At 38.2% G+C, this 13,440-nt stretch overlaps 1 protein-coding gene and 1 long non-coding RNA gene across 5 annotated transcripts in view; one reads left to right on the top strand and one right to left on the bottom strand.

Annotated features, from left to right (window-relative positions):
• Positions 1 to 789: 789 nt before the first annotated feature.
• LOC119987563 lies at positions 790 to 1,864 on the bottom strand. Its single transcript, XR_005465465.1, has 5 exons — positions 1,761 to 1,864; positions 1,417 to 1,592; positions 1,137 to 1,229; positions 936 to 1,009; positions 790 to 840 (listed from the first exon to the last, which is right to left on the bottom strand). It is a non-coding gene; the product is annotated as an uncharacterized LOC119987563 (long non-coding RNA).
• Positions 1,865 to 3,262: 1,398 nt separating this feature from the next.
• Positions 3,263 to 13,440, top strand: part of LOC119987003 (lysine-specific demethylase 5A) — a 28,582-nt gene continuing 18,404 nt past the window's right edge. For 2 of the 4 annotated variants that reach the window (XM_038831688.1, XM_038831685.1), the window contains exons 1-5: positions 3,363 to 4,885; positions 9,843 to 9,900; positions 10,355 to 10,477; positions 10,910 to 10,967; positions 11,079 to 11,215. In XM_038831688.1, the coding sequence (XP_038687616.1) occupies positions 3,546 to 4,885; positions 9,843 to 9,900; positions 10,355 to 10,477; positions 10,910 to 10,967; positions 11,079 to 11,215 (1,716 nt within the window). In that variant the 5' untranslated portion in view covers positions 3,363 to 3,545. Of the gene's footprint in view, positions 4,886 to 9,842; positions 9,901 to 10,354; positions 10,478 to 10,909; positions 10,968 to 11,078; positions 11,216 to 13,440 lie in introns of all 4 variants that reach the window. The other 2 variants (XM_038831686.1, XM_038831687.1) reach the window with 2 other exon arrangements.

Raw genomic sequence — 13,440 nt, 5'->3', positions numbered from 1 at the left:
AATACATCCACAAAGATGGGAACCAATACCTTGAAAACTCAGAGAATGTGTTGCATCTCAGTAGCTTTAGGCTCCAGGAAGTGGTCACCTAATTTTTTTTTTCATTTGCTTCCCTACAAAATTGAAAGCATGGTAAGCCAGGTAAGGTCATGAAGAGTCCCACCTAACACGACCTGTATTGAAACATTTGTAGTTTGCACAAAATAATGATATTGTAAATCACAATTCAAGAACTCAGACTTCTCATCAAAGAACCAAAATCCTCTAATTAAAGCTGAAAAAATGACAATATAAGCACAGAGAACATTCTGACCAAACATAATATAAAGTTGGGTATCTTCACAATGAGATTGGTAAAGCGTTTGCTTCATTTTTTGAGTGTCACTCAAAACCAACCGACCAACCCGGAAACGCCATAAAACCCAGAGCCAATTACCCGTCAAAAATCGAAGAATTGAACCATAAAATCTGAAACAAAATCAGGTAATCGAAACAATTAAGGTGAATCATAAGAGAGCAGAAAAATAGAGGCATACCCAGATCGCACTCAACCTATGAACCCCGCCTAACACCCGCACTGAATCCACACCAAAGAACCACAGGCACAAATGATAAACGTCAACCCACAACTGAAGAAACTCACCTGAGAATAAAAGAGAGTTGAACATTGCTTGCAAAACAACAGAGCCTGTGGTTAGAAGCTGCAACATTCCCTTTGACAGGAGCATCAACAATTGCCTTTCCCCTCTAACATTCAACCTATTTGATCTCATTGAGGAATTGACTATTTGGTTCTTCATCATTAATCCAACATTCGTTTTGGTAGTACAACCAGCTAATCTGCTCCCAGAAAACCCAGAGTTTCAGATTTAGCAATTAATGGTAGTCAATGTATTGTACCTAACCAAAACCATGTGCCAATGAAGTATCCATACCATTAGCTCCTCTACACTGCAATGCACCAACCTGTCTTCAGAGTGCCTTCTCCTCGGCCAGTTTCTTGTTCCATCTATCATAAGAGAATGCGACCACTGAATTCATTTCAGTATTTGAGAAGCACCCAATATCAGATAAATCTCAAAACTAAAAGAAATGTAACGTGTGATTTATTGGAAGTAATGTTCATTGATTCTTACATGGATATTAGGCTATTCCTCCAATGTTCCTGGATCAATCCGTCCTTGGTATGCATGGATCTTAACTTCATTACATGATAATAAGAACAAAACCTGCAGAAACTTCCATGTAATATCAATCAGAATCCACCCACACACGATGCCATCTTGACTTATTAAAGAAGTATTGCCTTGAAACACGACAACAATGGAGCAATTAACACCAACATGACCCAAGCTGATGCTTATTTCATCAAACATGTAATTCCCTCAATTTAAAATCTCGATGAAGTAAACTTACCTTCGGCAAAAATCAACAAAGCAACAGACAAAGCCGATGAAATGAACCTGTACAAAAAATCAACCACACCAGCATCAAGAAAATCATCAAACCATACACAGCTGACACACATGGATCAACAATCTACCAAACCTTCAAAATCCCACCACAGATCGAACCAACTTCAGCTACCAAACCTGCAAAATGAGATCAGATCACTTTAAAACCCACACCTAACACCCGCAGCCAAAAACCCCCACAAACAACAAAACCCCAGATCAACACATTGATGGATTAAGCACGACTCTATTGTGGTTCATGAATCAAACACACAGTAAAAAGAAGACGGAGAAAGAGTTCCGTACCAAACCGAACACACCAGCGAAGTAAATTGAAGAAGGCAAGACAAAATAGCAATTGTGAAATTCATGCACTTCAATAAACCCAACTCAGGATGCCGATGAAATTCAACCGTACCAAAATCGAAGGCAAAAGCATCAAAAAGATAATCACATGGTGGATTTAAGCCGTACCCATATAAACCACAAAAAGCATGAAGAAGCTGATGAGAGAAACGACACCCGACAAACGAAATGGCCACACACATCGAAGAAAACACACTAAAAAGGGAAATTAACAGACTAAGAAGGATTTGAGTTGACAAACCTTCAAAACAACAGGCGATCGAACACAGTCTCGAAACTCTGCCTAACACTCGTAGCCCAATCCTGCACGAATCGCCGCAACAATTTCAAAATCAGATGGAATCCGTCGCTTAACTTAACTACAATTGCAATATACTCCATTCGAATTGAACAAAGGCAAACCGACATAAACACAACGATTAGCAAAAAAAATTGTCAAATAATGGAAGAAAGAAACACGAAAACAATGCAAATTCCAGAAATTGGTATCTTCCATTGCTCTCAGCTAACAACACCAGCGCGCTCAATTTAGATCAATTATTGACAGCAAAAACGAAACGGAGCACTGAAATTGATGAACAACATAGCAAAGAAGCTCCAATCTTTCCCATAATACTGAAGCAAATAAGCAACCGAACACAGTATTGGAGCTCCGTCTAACACCCATAGCACAATCCTGCACGAATCGCCACCACCGAACACAACTGGTTCATGCACGAAGCATCTCTTTACCAAAATTCATGAACCCAGGCATTTGTCGTCATGCGACGCTGTCTCAAACAGTCAGCCACAGTAGCAAAAGCAGCAGCACAAAATGACAAAAGGAACTCTCTAACTAACACAACAAAACGTCACCGTTCACCTACGAAACAAATATAGCACACAAACGTCGCCGTTTTGCGCTACCAAACAATACACGAACCACATCCAGAAAGACGGCTAAACTCGCGACTGTAGAAAACACACTCTACTCGCCACCTCAGCACAGGCCCACCAGGGGCTTTATATATAAGTAATAGATACTAATATAATATATATTAATTATTATATAACTAAATATTTATTATTTTATTATTTATTAAAACCTACTATTTAACCTTCATCGTAACGATTGAATATTGAAAGCCTTAAATATTCCGTTTTGATGATTCAATGGACGAGTGGATTTTAAAAACTATGCTTAATAGTAGGAAAACTTTCGAGGAAGATCAACGCTAGATAGATTCGAGAGAAATCTTTCTCAATACGAGGCAATCATCACCCTTCATCCCACGTACGGCAGACTGTACGCCTTGAAATTCACGCCCTCGTATGAAGATTCCAACTTGCTACATACTCTGCGAAGGAGACTACGATGAGATATGGAACACAATAACGACGAAAGACCCGCCCTATTAAAACACAAAAGGTAATGTACTAATTTCGTAAATATCTCGATTTCCAGGCCCCATTATCAACCCAAAATGTACTGCTTTTGAGCCAAATATCGCACGGAATTGACTTGACCAAATAGAAAAGGAGATATCACGGGAAACTCTCTATGGCGAGTGCGCAAAACCTCACTAGTCTCTCCGTAGGAAGGTACGCTTGAAACCCTGAAAGCAAATCTTTCTGAATTTCTTGATAGATTTGGAGCTGTTGAATCTATGCATACTATATATGTCTAGGTATTTAGATTCGCTTTTATAAAGTGTATGCAGGTAAACCTTTTATGTTGTGGTATTAATGGGGAAGGGAAGACCTAGGGCTGTGAAGGAAGGGGTGTTAGGGCAGAACTCGACTGTATCAACTTCTGGTTCATTGATTGCGCCGCCTGGGCCTGTGTATTATCCTACTGAGGATGAATTTAGGGATCCATTAGAGTATATATACAAGATCAGGCCTGAGGCTGAGCCTTACGGAATCTGTAGGATTGTTCCACCAAAGAGTTGGTCTCCACCATTTGCGCTGAATGCTGATTCTTTTACATTTCCCACGAAAACACAAGCCATTCACCAATTGCAAGTGCGGCCCCCGGGGTGTGATTCTAAGACTTTTGAATTAGAGTACAATAGGTTTTTGGAAGAACATTGTGGTAAAAAATTGAAGAAGAAGGTGGTTTTTGATGGGGAGGAATTGGACTTGTGTAAATTGTTTAATGCCGTAAAGCGTTTTGGGGGTTATGATAATGTTACGAAGGACAAGAAGTGGGGGGAAGTTTTTCGTTTTTTCAAGTCCGGGAAGAAGATCTCTGACTGTGCGAAACACGTGCTGTGTCAGTTGTATCGTGAGCATTTGTACGATTATGAAAATTATTCCAATTGGTTAAATAAGGAGGCTGATAGGAGCTGTAAGAACATAGTACCAGCCGATGAAAAAAGTGAAGATAAAATTGAATTTTCTTGCCCGAAGAGGAGGCGAAAGAATATTCGAGGTGAAAAAGTCAAGGTTTCTCATAAGGCTGAGAAGAAGGAAGAAGAGCTTGATCAGATATGTGAGCAATGCCAAAGTGGGTTGCATGGTGAACTGATGCTTTTGTGTGATCGATGTAACAAAGGGTGGCACATTTACTGTCTTTCTCCTCCTTTAAAGCAGGTACCTCCAGGGAACTGGTATTGCTTGGAGTGCTTGAATTCTGACAAGGATAGTTTTGGTTTTGTACCTGGCAAACATTTTTCGTTGGATGCTTTCAGGCGTATGGCTGATCGTGCAAAGAAGAAATGGTTTGGGTCGGGACCCCGTTCTCATGTGCAAATGGAGAAAAAGTTTTGGGAAATTGTGGAGGGGTTGACTGGTGAGGTTGAAGTAATGTATGGTAGTGACTTAGATACCACCGTTTATGGGAGTGGTTTTCCACGTGCAAGTGACCAGAGACCGGATTCGATTGAGGCTAAAGTATGGGAGGAATACCGTTCCAGTCCTTGGAATCTCAATAACTTGCCAAAGTCAAAAGGCTCAATGCTTCAAGCTGTTCATCATAACATTACTGGTGTCATGGTGCCGTGGCTTTATATTGGCATGTTATTCTCATCTTTTTGCTGGCATTTTGAAGACCATTGTTTTTACTCAATGAACTATCTACATTGGTATGTATTTCTTGGCACCTCATTATGCTTAATCCTTAATCTTTAATTTTGATGGAGAAATCATTTATTTTTAAATATCATGCCAGTCTCATTGTTTTTTGTACTAACCTATTCTTATCTTTGGTAATTTGAAATTTATTAATTACCAAATGCTTTGTTTGAATAATGATTAAGTTGGCTTAATTGAGTTGCTCAGCAAGAGTGTGAGTTCTCATGAAAGTTGAGGCTTGCATAGATAAGATGAACTATAAATCTAATATTAGACCAATAGGCGAAGTGTGGTGGTAGTTTAATCTCTAGGAAATTGACTATTCGAAAGGGGAAAAAAAAAGCAATACTTCCTACTCTGTTTGCAACTCCTCAATTAGGAGGATTTTCGATGGATCCTCAAGGAGACCATTCTGGAGATACGTGCCAAGTTATTTTGGATTTGATGAAGGTGGAGGTTTCGAAAATGAGAAGACCAGTCAATGGTCCTGATTTTTATGAGATGCATCATTTATTGTAACATGTAAAATTTATAAGAAGGTGATCATTGGTATCACGATAATTTTCTCCTTTGGAACATAGGAGTTGCAAGTTCATGCCATGAAAACGACATTTCCACTATGCAGGAGAAAGTGACTATGGGTCCGTTTGGTGTACCATATATTGTCTTTTAACAATAAATTATAAACCACAAACAAACAACAATTTCCCATCCCAAAAACCGAGACAATTTCTAGACAATATATTGTCAATTTTCAAATGGTCTTATATGGGACAATTTGCAACAATTTTCCTTTTTTAACCCTCACTTTATATTAGAGTGAATATAATACCCTCATTCTCTCTCCACCTTTTTTACCCCACATTTTTAGTTTGGATTAGTTAATAATTTAATTCTTTAAATAAAAATTATTAAAATTATTTGAAAAGTAATTGCTGATAATACATTTATTTTATTAATTTTTATAAATGATTTGTTATTTATTTTACCATGTTTCAACTTTAATGCATAATTCCCCTACACGTAATTTACACAACTATTTAACGCCATTTATACTATCAACAAAAGTACAACTAAACATCTACCAACATTTCTGGAACCATATCTACTACCATTTATTATGTACCATATATGTTGCAATATATGCTACTGTCAAAATTGTGCGCCAAACGGACCCTATATATTGCCCTCCCCAGACTCTCCGAGGCTCCAAGGACAAGAACCTTGTGCACTGGTTTTAAGATTTACATATAAATACGAGGGTATTTTTAATCACTATTAAGTCATTGTTGTTGGTAGAATATGATTAGTAGTTTATTACTTTGAGAGTGCATGGATAGGCCTACATTTAACAAAATTGGTTTGGGAAATGCTGATCCTTGTTCAATATTAGATAGGCCTACATTTGAGACTTGGATGTAACGGATGAAAATGGTGTTGAAGATAGAAAATATTTCTTTGGCGAGGAGTATTTGGAACAACCGGATTCATATTTAGTGGATTGTACCTAATATAGATTTTTACCTAGATAAATATATGTACTTGATGTGGCAGTGGCATCTCTCCATATTTTTGATGATATGTTTGAAGCTTATTTGTCTACTTGGGCCTTTTTTTTCGTAAACAATTTCTTGTTTTAATGATTTCTTAAAATTTTCATCTTGTATTTCTAATTCTGCAATGGTTCAGATTTGGAAATCCTTTGTACCTGTTTCATCATCTTTTCTTTCAGTGAAATTAATAATTGTTTTTTTGAAAAAGAAAGTAAGAAACATGGCCTGCCCTTCTCGTTTGTTGTAGCAACTCAGTTTTCCTTCTTTCTGAATTGTTCCTCTATATTGCCTTGATAAAAATAGGAACTCATCAAGAATATTTATAACTCTTGACATTGGTGGTTCACTCATACTAATTGAAACTTTACTTCCTATGGGGTGTTGTGGCTCCCTTTGATAGCTGGTTATGCGCGCCACCCAACTAACTTGTAATAACATGGTTTACTTATTTCAATCCTTTTTTGCACCATACCCATTTAGAGATCGATATCCTCTATAAACTCTTGGTCGAAGTCGGTTTCTTAACTATGTCCATGTTTTGGAAAGCAGGCAACATGAGTGTGATACTTATGTTTTTGTGGTATCTCCTCCTTGTATTAATCACCTTTATGAACTGGTGTAATAAGGATGTACGTCTCTTTTCTATTAATCATAGAAAAGCTGAAGTCTTTTTACTAAGTGCTTTTCTCTAGCAAGATATTTCATGCTTTGATTCTTTATTGTTTTCGAGAAGGAACCTTTAGTGCATTTGTGTTCCTTGACCTTATACTTCTTCCCTCCTTTTGTTCCTCTTAGTAGTGAGATGAATTTAACATGTGGGAATGTCTCAAGGAAGAATGGTTTTTCCTGTTATGAGTTTAAAATTGTTATGAGTCCGATATTGATTACCATATGTATCCATGACATGTAATATATTGAGGGATATCATTTGTCATAACATCCAGCTTCTGGCCCAGTTATGGGGAAATTAGCAGGATTTGAAGGCAGACATAGAATGAACCATGTTTGCTAAATATCTTTTCATAACTTAGTGCTTTCTTGTGGGCAAAGTTGCGTGAATGAAAATAACAAAAATTATGCTGCTAACATACTTGGAGCACGTTGAGCTTATATGAAATTATGAACTTTAAGTAGTTTGAAGATGCTTAATTTTATTCTGGTGGCATACACCCTTTAATAAAATTTTTTTCCACAAAAGAATTATTTAGAAACATGGAACAAACTGATATTTTTGCATGGGCATGCAGCCAGGGAAGTCGTTAAACCCTGTAACTATTGTAAAATTGCAATAGAAGAAAATTGCTCCTTAAAACATTTCAAAAATAAAAAAAGAGGAAAGTGGTAATTTGGAATGTATGGATATTGTAAGACTTAAAATTTCTCCTTTTACTGTCTTGGAAAATAGCTCTTGATATTTATTTGTGTGGTGGATATTATATGTAAACATGATTCTTCTGGTGAACATAACGTTTGAGTCACATTACATATTAGTTGTTCATTTTATTGCTGATTGTGATGTTGACGAATAAATGGAAAATGGGCAGGCTCCAGCCACTGAGAGGTGTAGGGAGGATATATCTATGCTGTCTTAACTCACATTGTGAATTTTCTGTTTCTGTGATATCTATATATGATACCTAGCATGCCAATGCTAAATCTTTACATTGCGACTCATTCTCTTTCGTGGGAAGGAAAGGAAAGAAAACATTAGAGACATATTGGGACCTAAACAAAAGTAAAAAAGAGGATTACAGTAGAGACGCCAATGGCCCTTTGTTAAGTCGTGTGGTAGTTAAATGTGTAATGTTACAATTTCACTACATTAGGAGTAGTAAATTCTGAAACATGCGGCAGAACTTATTTAGCAGCCAAAGAAGAATTTTATTGAACAGGTGGTTGTAAAACTGTTCGACTTGCTTACTCAACCTCTTGAAGGAAAGTACCACAAGTTATGCAGATTTTGGATATGATGCTAGGCACTACATGCCCCTCGATATGTGGCCTTGAAATAGTTTGGATTAACGGTTGTTTAATGTAGCTTTCTTATTCGTGCTTCCAAACACCTCAGTTTTGTAATTTTAACGATGTTTTGTACCTCGTTGATATGTTTACATTATATTGTGGAAAGAGACATGATGCACTAAATGTTGGTTATTAGGGTCCATTTAATTTTATATTTTCTTTTGTTGTGTTGAATAATAATAATAATAATAATAGTAATTGGGATGCATAAAAGACAAGCCCTTCTCAAGAAAATTGAGAAAAGCAAGAAGAAAAGCTTCACAGTCCTAAAATCCATGGGTTAGATCTTTTCTCAAACTCCAAAATAGTCAAAAAAAAAAAAAACAGAGTTGCTAATTGAGAGGTATCTCATTGAGAAATGAACAAGGTGGCTGATCTTCATTTTGACTCTGAATACGCTGCGCTGCCAAAAGTAATGGTTGTCGTCTCATACCATTTCTCTATATTAAACTAAGCTGGCCTGTTTTTTTATTGTGCACTTCAAGATGTCATCTTCAGTAGGTATTGCTTAGTTTGATTAATTATGAGTCAAATGCATTTCATTAATGATAGCGGTGCAACAGTGAGGAGGAATTAGAGAATTTGTATAGGAGAGAGTAGGAGGCGGCGAGGTAGACCTAAAAAGACATGGCTTGAAGTAATAAGAAATGATATGAATTTAATAGGAGTGGATGAGTGTATGATCCATGATAGAAATGAATGGAGAAAACAAATACATATGGTGGATTTCCGGTGATGTTCTCATAGACTCGTGTAGCCGACCCCAAACTTTTGGGATAAAGGCTCGGATGATGATGATGATAGCTTGAAACCTGTTTTAACATTAGCTGGACTACTTCAAATTCACGGCTGCTTTAAAATCCAAATCAATTTGGGCTTAGTAAACTAAAACTTCAAATTCACTGACGGATTAAATGATGGGCCTTTTTTCTTCCACCCACCCCTAGTGGGTGGACTGATCCTGTTAACATTCATGGTGAGGGTGCCTCACCACATTGAAATTGGTTTGGTGTCTCTCATTTGTTTGAGTTTAAACTCAAAAACTTGCCTGATTGTTCATGTGCCCAGTTGGCACCACTTTCAATTGCTGTTCCAGAAAAAAAAAACCTGAATCAGTTGACATTCTTTCAGTCTCCCATATGCCTCTCGTCAATTGGTGCGTTTTTTATTTGAGAATTTCATATTATGCAATAACTTAAAAGAGTTAAAGTTTAACTGTGATGATTCTTGTTTCTTTATCATATGGATACACTCTTGAACCCTAGCAGACTATAAGAAATAGCTTTATTTCTTTCTAGCTCTCATTTCCGAGTGATGATTACTTTAAAACCATTAATTAGTTCTTTTATGGATGTCATTCATTAACTTGATAACTGTTTCTCTTGTTTTTTAGGGGTGAGCCAAAATGTTGGTACAGTATCCCTGGTAATGAAGCCAGTGCTTTTGAGGAGGTAGATCTTTTTTGTTATTTTGAGTTGAAGTTAAATTTCGCTATTAAAGTACTTAGACATGCCTTCCACATATTTTTTGATAAATAAGTTATTTGTGACAAAAAACCTTGAGAGTTTGTAACTGGTGGAGGATGTTATTTCTTGGTTAAGCTTCTGCAGATTGTTATTGTCCTTCATGTTTAGGACTATTCTGCACATAACCAACTATTTTTGCTTGGTTGAACTTTTTTCCTCACTCACAGTAGAAAAGAAAAATAACTTGCCATGATTATCCGTCCTTTTATTAGCATTTGAATCACCTTTAGAGTAGGTTAATTGGATTTTTTTGAGAATTAAGTGTCTTTTTTACTCATGGTCTTTATTGACCTTTCTGCTTATTTGTTCACATGTGCTAAATGGTTAGCTTTTTGAATGTGTCATGAAGAAATATGATTGATATTCTACTTTTCTGCAGGTGATGCGGAATAGTCTTCCTGATCTGTTTGATGCCCAACCAGATTTGCTGTTTCAGCTCGTAACCATGTTGAATCCATCCGTCCTACAAAAAAATGGGGTTCCAGTCTATAATGTGATGCAGGTATATGCAAAGACATGCACTTTATCAGTTATCTTTTTCTTTAATTTAAATGTTTATTTTCTTACCTTTGTGAAATACAATAACATTATTGAAATCAGAAGATGCTTGAATTTTTTTATCAGGCTTCTTTTTTAAAATAAATTTTCTCTTAACTTTACTTACAGAAAAAAAAAAAGAGAAACTCACTTGGTGCATTTCTAGATTCATGCTTTAATTCAAAGAAAAGTAGTGGCCGAGTAATCTCGAGTTGGTTGCATGTATGATGTCAAAGCAGCCTGAGTCCTTTCTTTGCAATGCCTATTTACTCTTTCTGCCTAATAATCTTTTTATAACATTAGCAGTTTTTTTATTGGCTGCTGATGCATTATTTTTTGTCTTCTCATGTGGTCATATGATTCTGATATTGTAACTGTATGGCTGCTTTACATTCAGGAGCCTGGAAATTTTGTCATCACTTTCCCAAGATCTTACCATGCTGGATTCAATTTCGGTATGTGCATAACATCTTATAAGTTGGTATAGATAAATTATGGGAAAAGCTCTTGAAGTTTGTTATGAATGGTGCACGGCAAGTAACACTTTTGGTCTCTGATCCTGTCAGGTCTGAACTGTGCAGAGGCTGTCAATTTCGCTCCTGCTGACTGGCTACCTCATGGTGGTTTTGCAGCAGAACGGTATCGGCTGTATCATAAATCTTCTGTGTTATCTCATGAGGAGCTTCTTTGTGTGGTAGCCAAGGTTATTATACTGACCCAATTTTTTGATGCTAACAATGATGGTTTTTTTGACTCATCATTCCGCTCCACTTAAAACTAAATTTAATAGTAAGTTTTTGGTCGTAGACACCAAAGTTTTAGCTCACGTGTAACTTCCATTGGCCAGTTCTCCCTCCTTCAAGAGTTGGTTGCACTTCTCTTCGGTCTGACTATAGTTGATAAGAACACGCCATATGTATATATGCAATAGAACTGAAATTACTGTAGATTTAGCAAGACAATGATAATCTGATTTTCGAGGAACCAGTAGCCTCCCAATGGCTTTTGAGGAGCCAATAACCTCCCAATATTCCCCACTACGTAAAACCTGCTTCCCCATCCTCCCACAACCCCATTTTAACTACCATTAAAGAAACTACTAGAATAACTACCTAATAGAAAAGCTACAAGTTCTTAATCAACCACTTGTCCCACCTTGTTGTATAGGATCTCTCATCTTATGCAGGTCTATCAATCCCCCCCACCACCCAAAAAAAAAAAAAATAAAAAAATTCCACAACCTTGTCCTCAAGGTTTGTCTTCCATAGTAGTTTCACCCTCCAACGTACCTTGGCCATCGGATGTTTCAGTTCCCTCTTCCTCCCCATCAGCCATAGAGCAGATCGAAAAGCTAGCCAAGTAACAATGGGTGTACGAGCTTCCACCCACTGGTACCAATCTCAGGGCTTTACCTTCCAAACGCTCCATAACTGCCGAGAGCTTCTCATCTACAGCCAACTTATTGATTGCAAAGTATTGTTGCGCTCGAAACAACCACCTGGTTGTATAACCCCCTTAGAATAATGGTAACTCTAACTTCCGCCTACCAAATTCCTACTCCACTGGAGATCGTCTCTCGAGTCTTGACTGTGTCCTTTGGAGTACGAGAAGAGTCTCCTTCAAGTTTCCTCTTCCCTTTCTCCGACATAGCCTGCAGCTTCGACAAGTCGTGCATCTTGCATATGTACGTCTTCATCGCCGCCATGTCTTCCGTCAAACTCCCTACAGTAGTCTTCAAGTCACTCACCTCTTTCTCCAAGAACTTTGATTGTCCTTCCATCTTAGATCAGACCATACCATAATCGACACCGCTCCGATACCAATTGATAAGAACACACCCAAATACAAGCACCACAGTGAATAGAAACAAATTGATAGATATATGAAATTATAGTAGATTGAGCAAGCAAATGATAATCTGGTTTTTGAGGAACCAGTAGCCTCCCAATGGCTTTTGAGGCGCCAATAACCTCCCAATATTCTCCACTACATAAACCTGCTTCCCATCCTCGCACAACCCCATTTTAACGCCCATTAGAGAAACTACTATAATAACTACCTAATAGAAAAGCTACAAGTGTTAGCCTTTTAATCAGTCACCGGTCCCACCTTGTTGTATAGGATCACTCCTCTTATGCAGGGCTATCAATATATTAGCTTTTTTAACATCTCAATTGTCAGGAGAACATGCTACCATGCCTACCTGCTATGATATATTCTTATTAAGGAGACATGTAGAAAAGTAAGTGATAAGTACCACATCGAAAGATGTGGGCAGGATGATACAGCTTATAAGCGTGGCCGCCACCTTCCCATTGTACCAAGGGTTTTCTGATGAGGGCTGAGCCCAATTGGAGATACCTGATGGTATCTTGGCCCGTGGGCCTGCTGGCCTATGGGAACAGCCCAGCCCATGCGTGGGTGGGGGTTGGGCCCTTGGTATAATGAGTTGGTGCCTAGGTCCTTATCAGTGGTATCGGAGCATTGTCGATCCTTCCCTTTGGGCCGCCCCTGCGGAGTGGCCGGCCATGGCAGTGCCTGTCCGAATACGGACAGAAGGGCCATGGTGCTCGACCAACGTGGGCGTTGGTTTCAAAGGGGGCGGTATTGATAAGTACCACATCGAAAGATGTGGGCAGGATGATACAGCTTATAAGCGTGGCCGCCACCTTCCCATTGTACCAAGGGTTTTCTGATGAGGGCTGAGCCCAATTGGAGATACCTGATGGTATCTTGGCCCGTGGGCCTGCTGGCCTATGGGAACAGCCCGGCCCATGCGTGGGTGGGGGTTGGGCCCTTGGTATAATGAGTTGGTGCCTAGGTCCTTATCAGTAAGCAAGAGAGAAGAGGATGTTAGTTTTCATTGATTTAGAGAAGGCTTATGATAAGGTATCTAAAGGACTATTGTTGGTGGGTTTTAGTCCCTGT

The sequence above is a fragment of the Tripterygium wilfordii genome, chromosome 20, assembly GCF_013401445.1.
Source record: "Tripterygium wilfordii isolate XIE 37 chromosome 20, ASM1340144v1, whole genome shotgun sequence".
In the NCBI taxonomy this organism is placed as follows: Eukaryota; Viridiplantae; Streptophyta; class Magnoliopsida; order Celastrales; family Celastraceae; genus Tripterygium; species Tripterygium wilfordii.
This window is presented reverse-complemented; position numbering and strand designations above follow the sequence as displayed.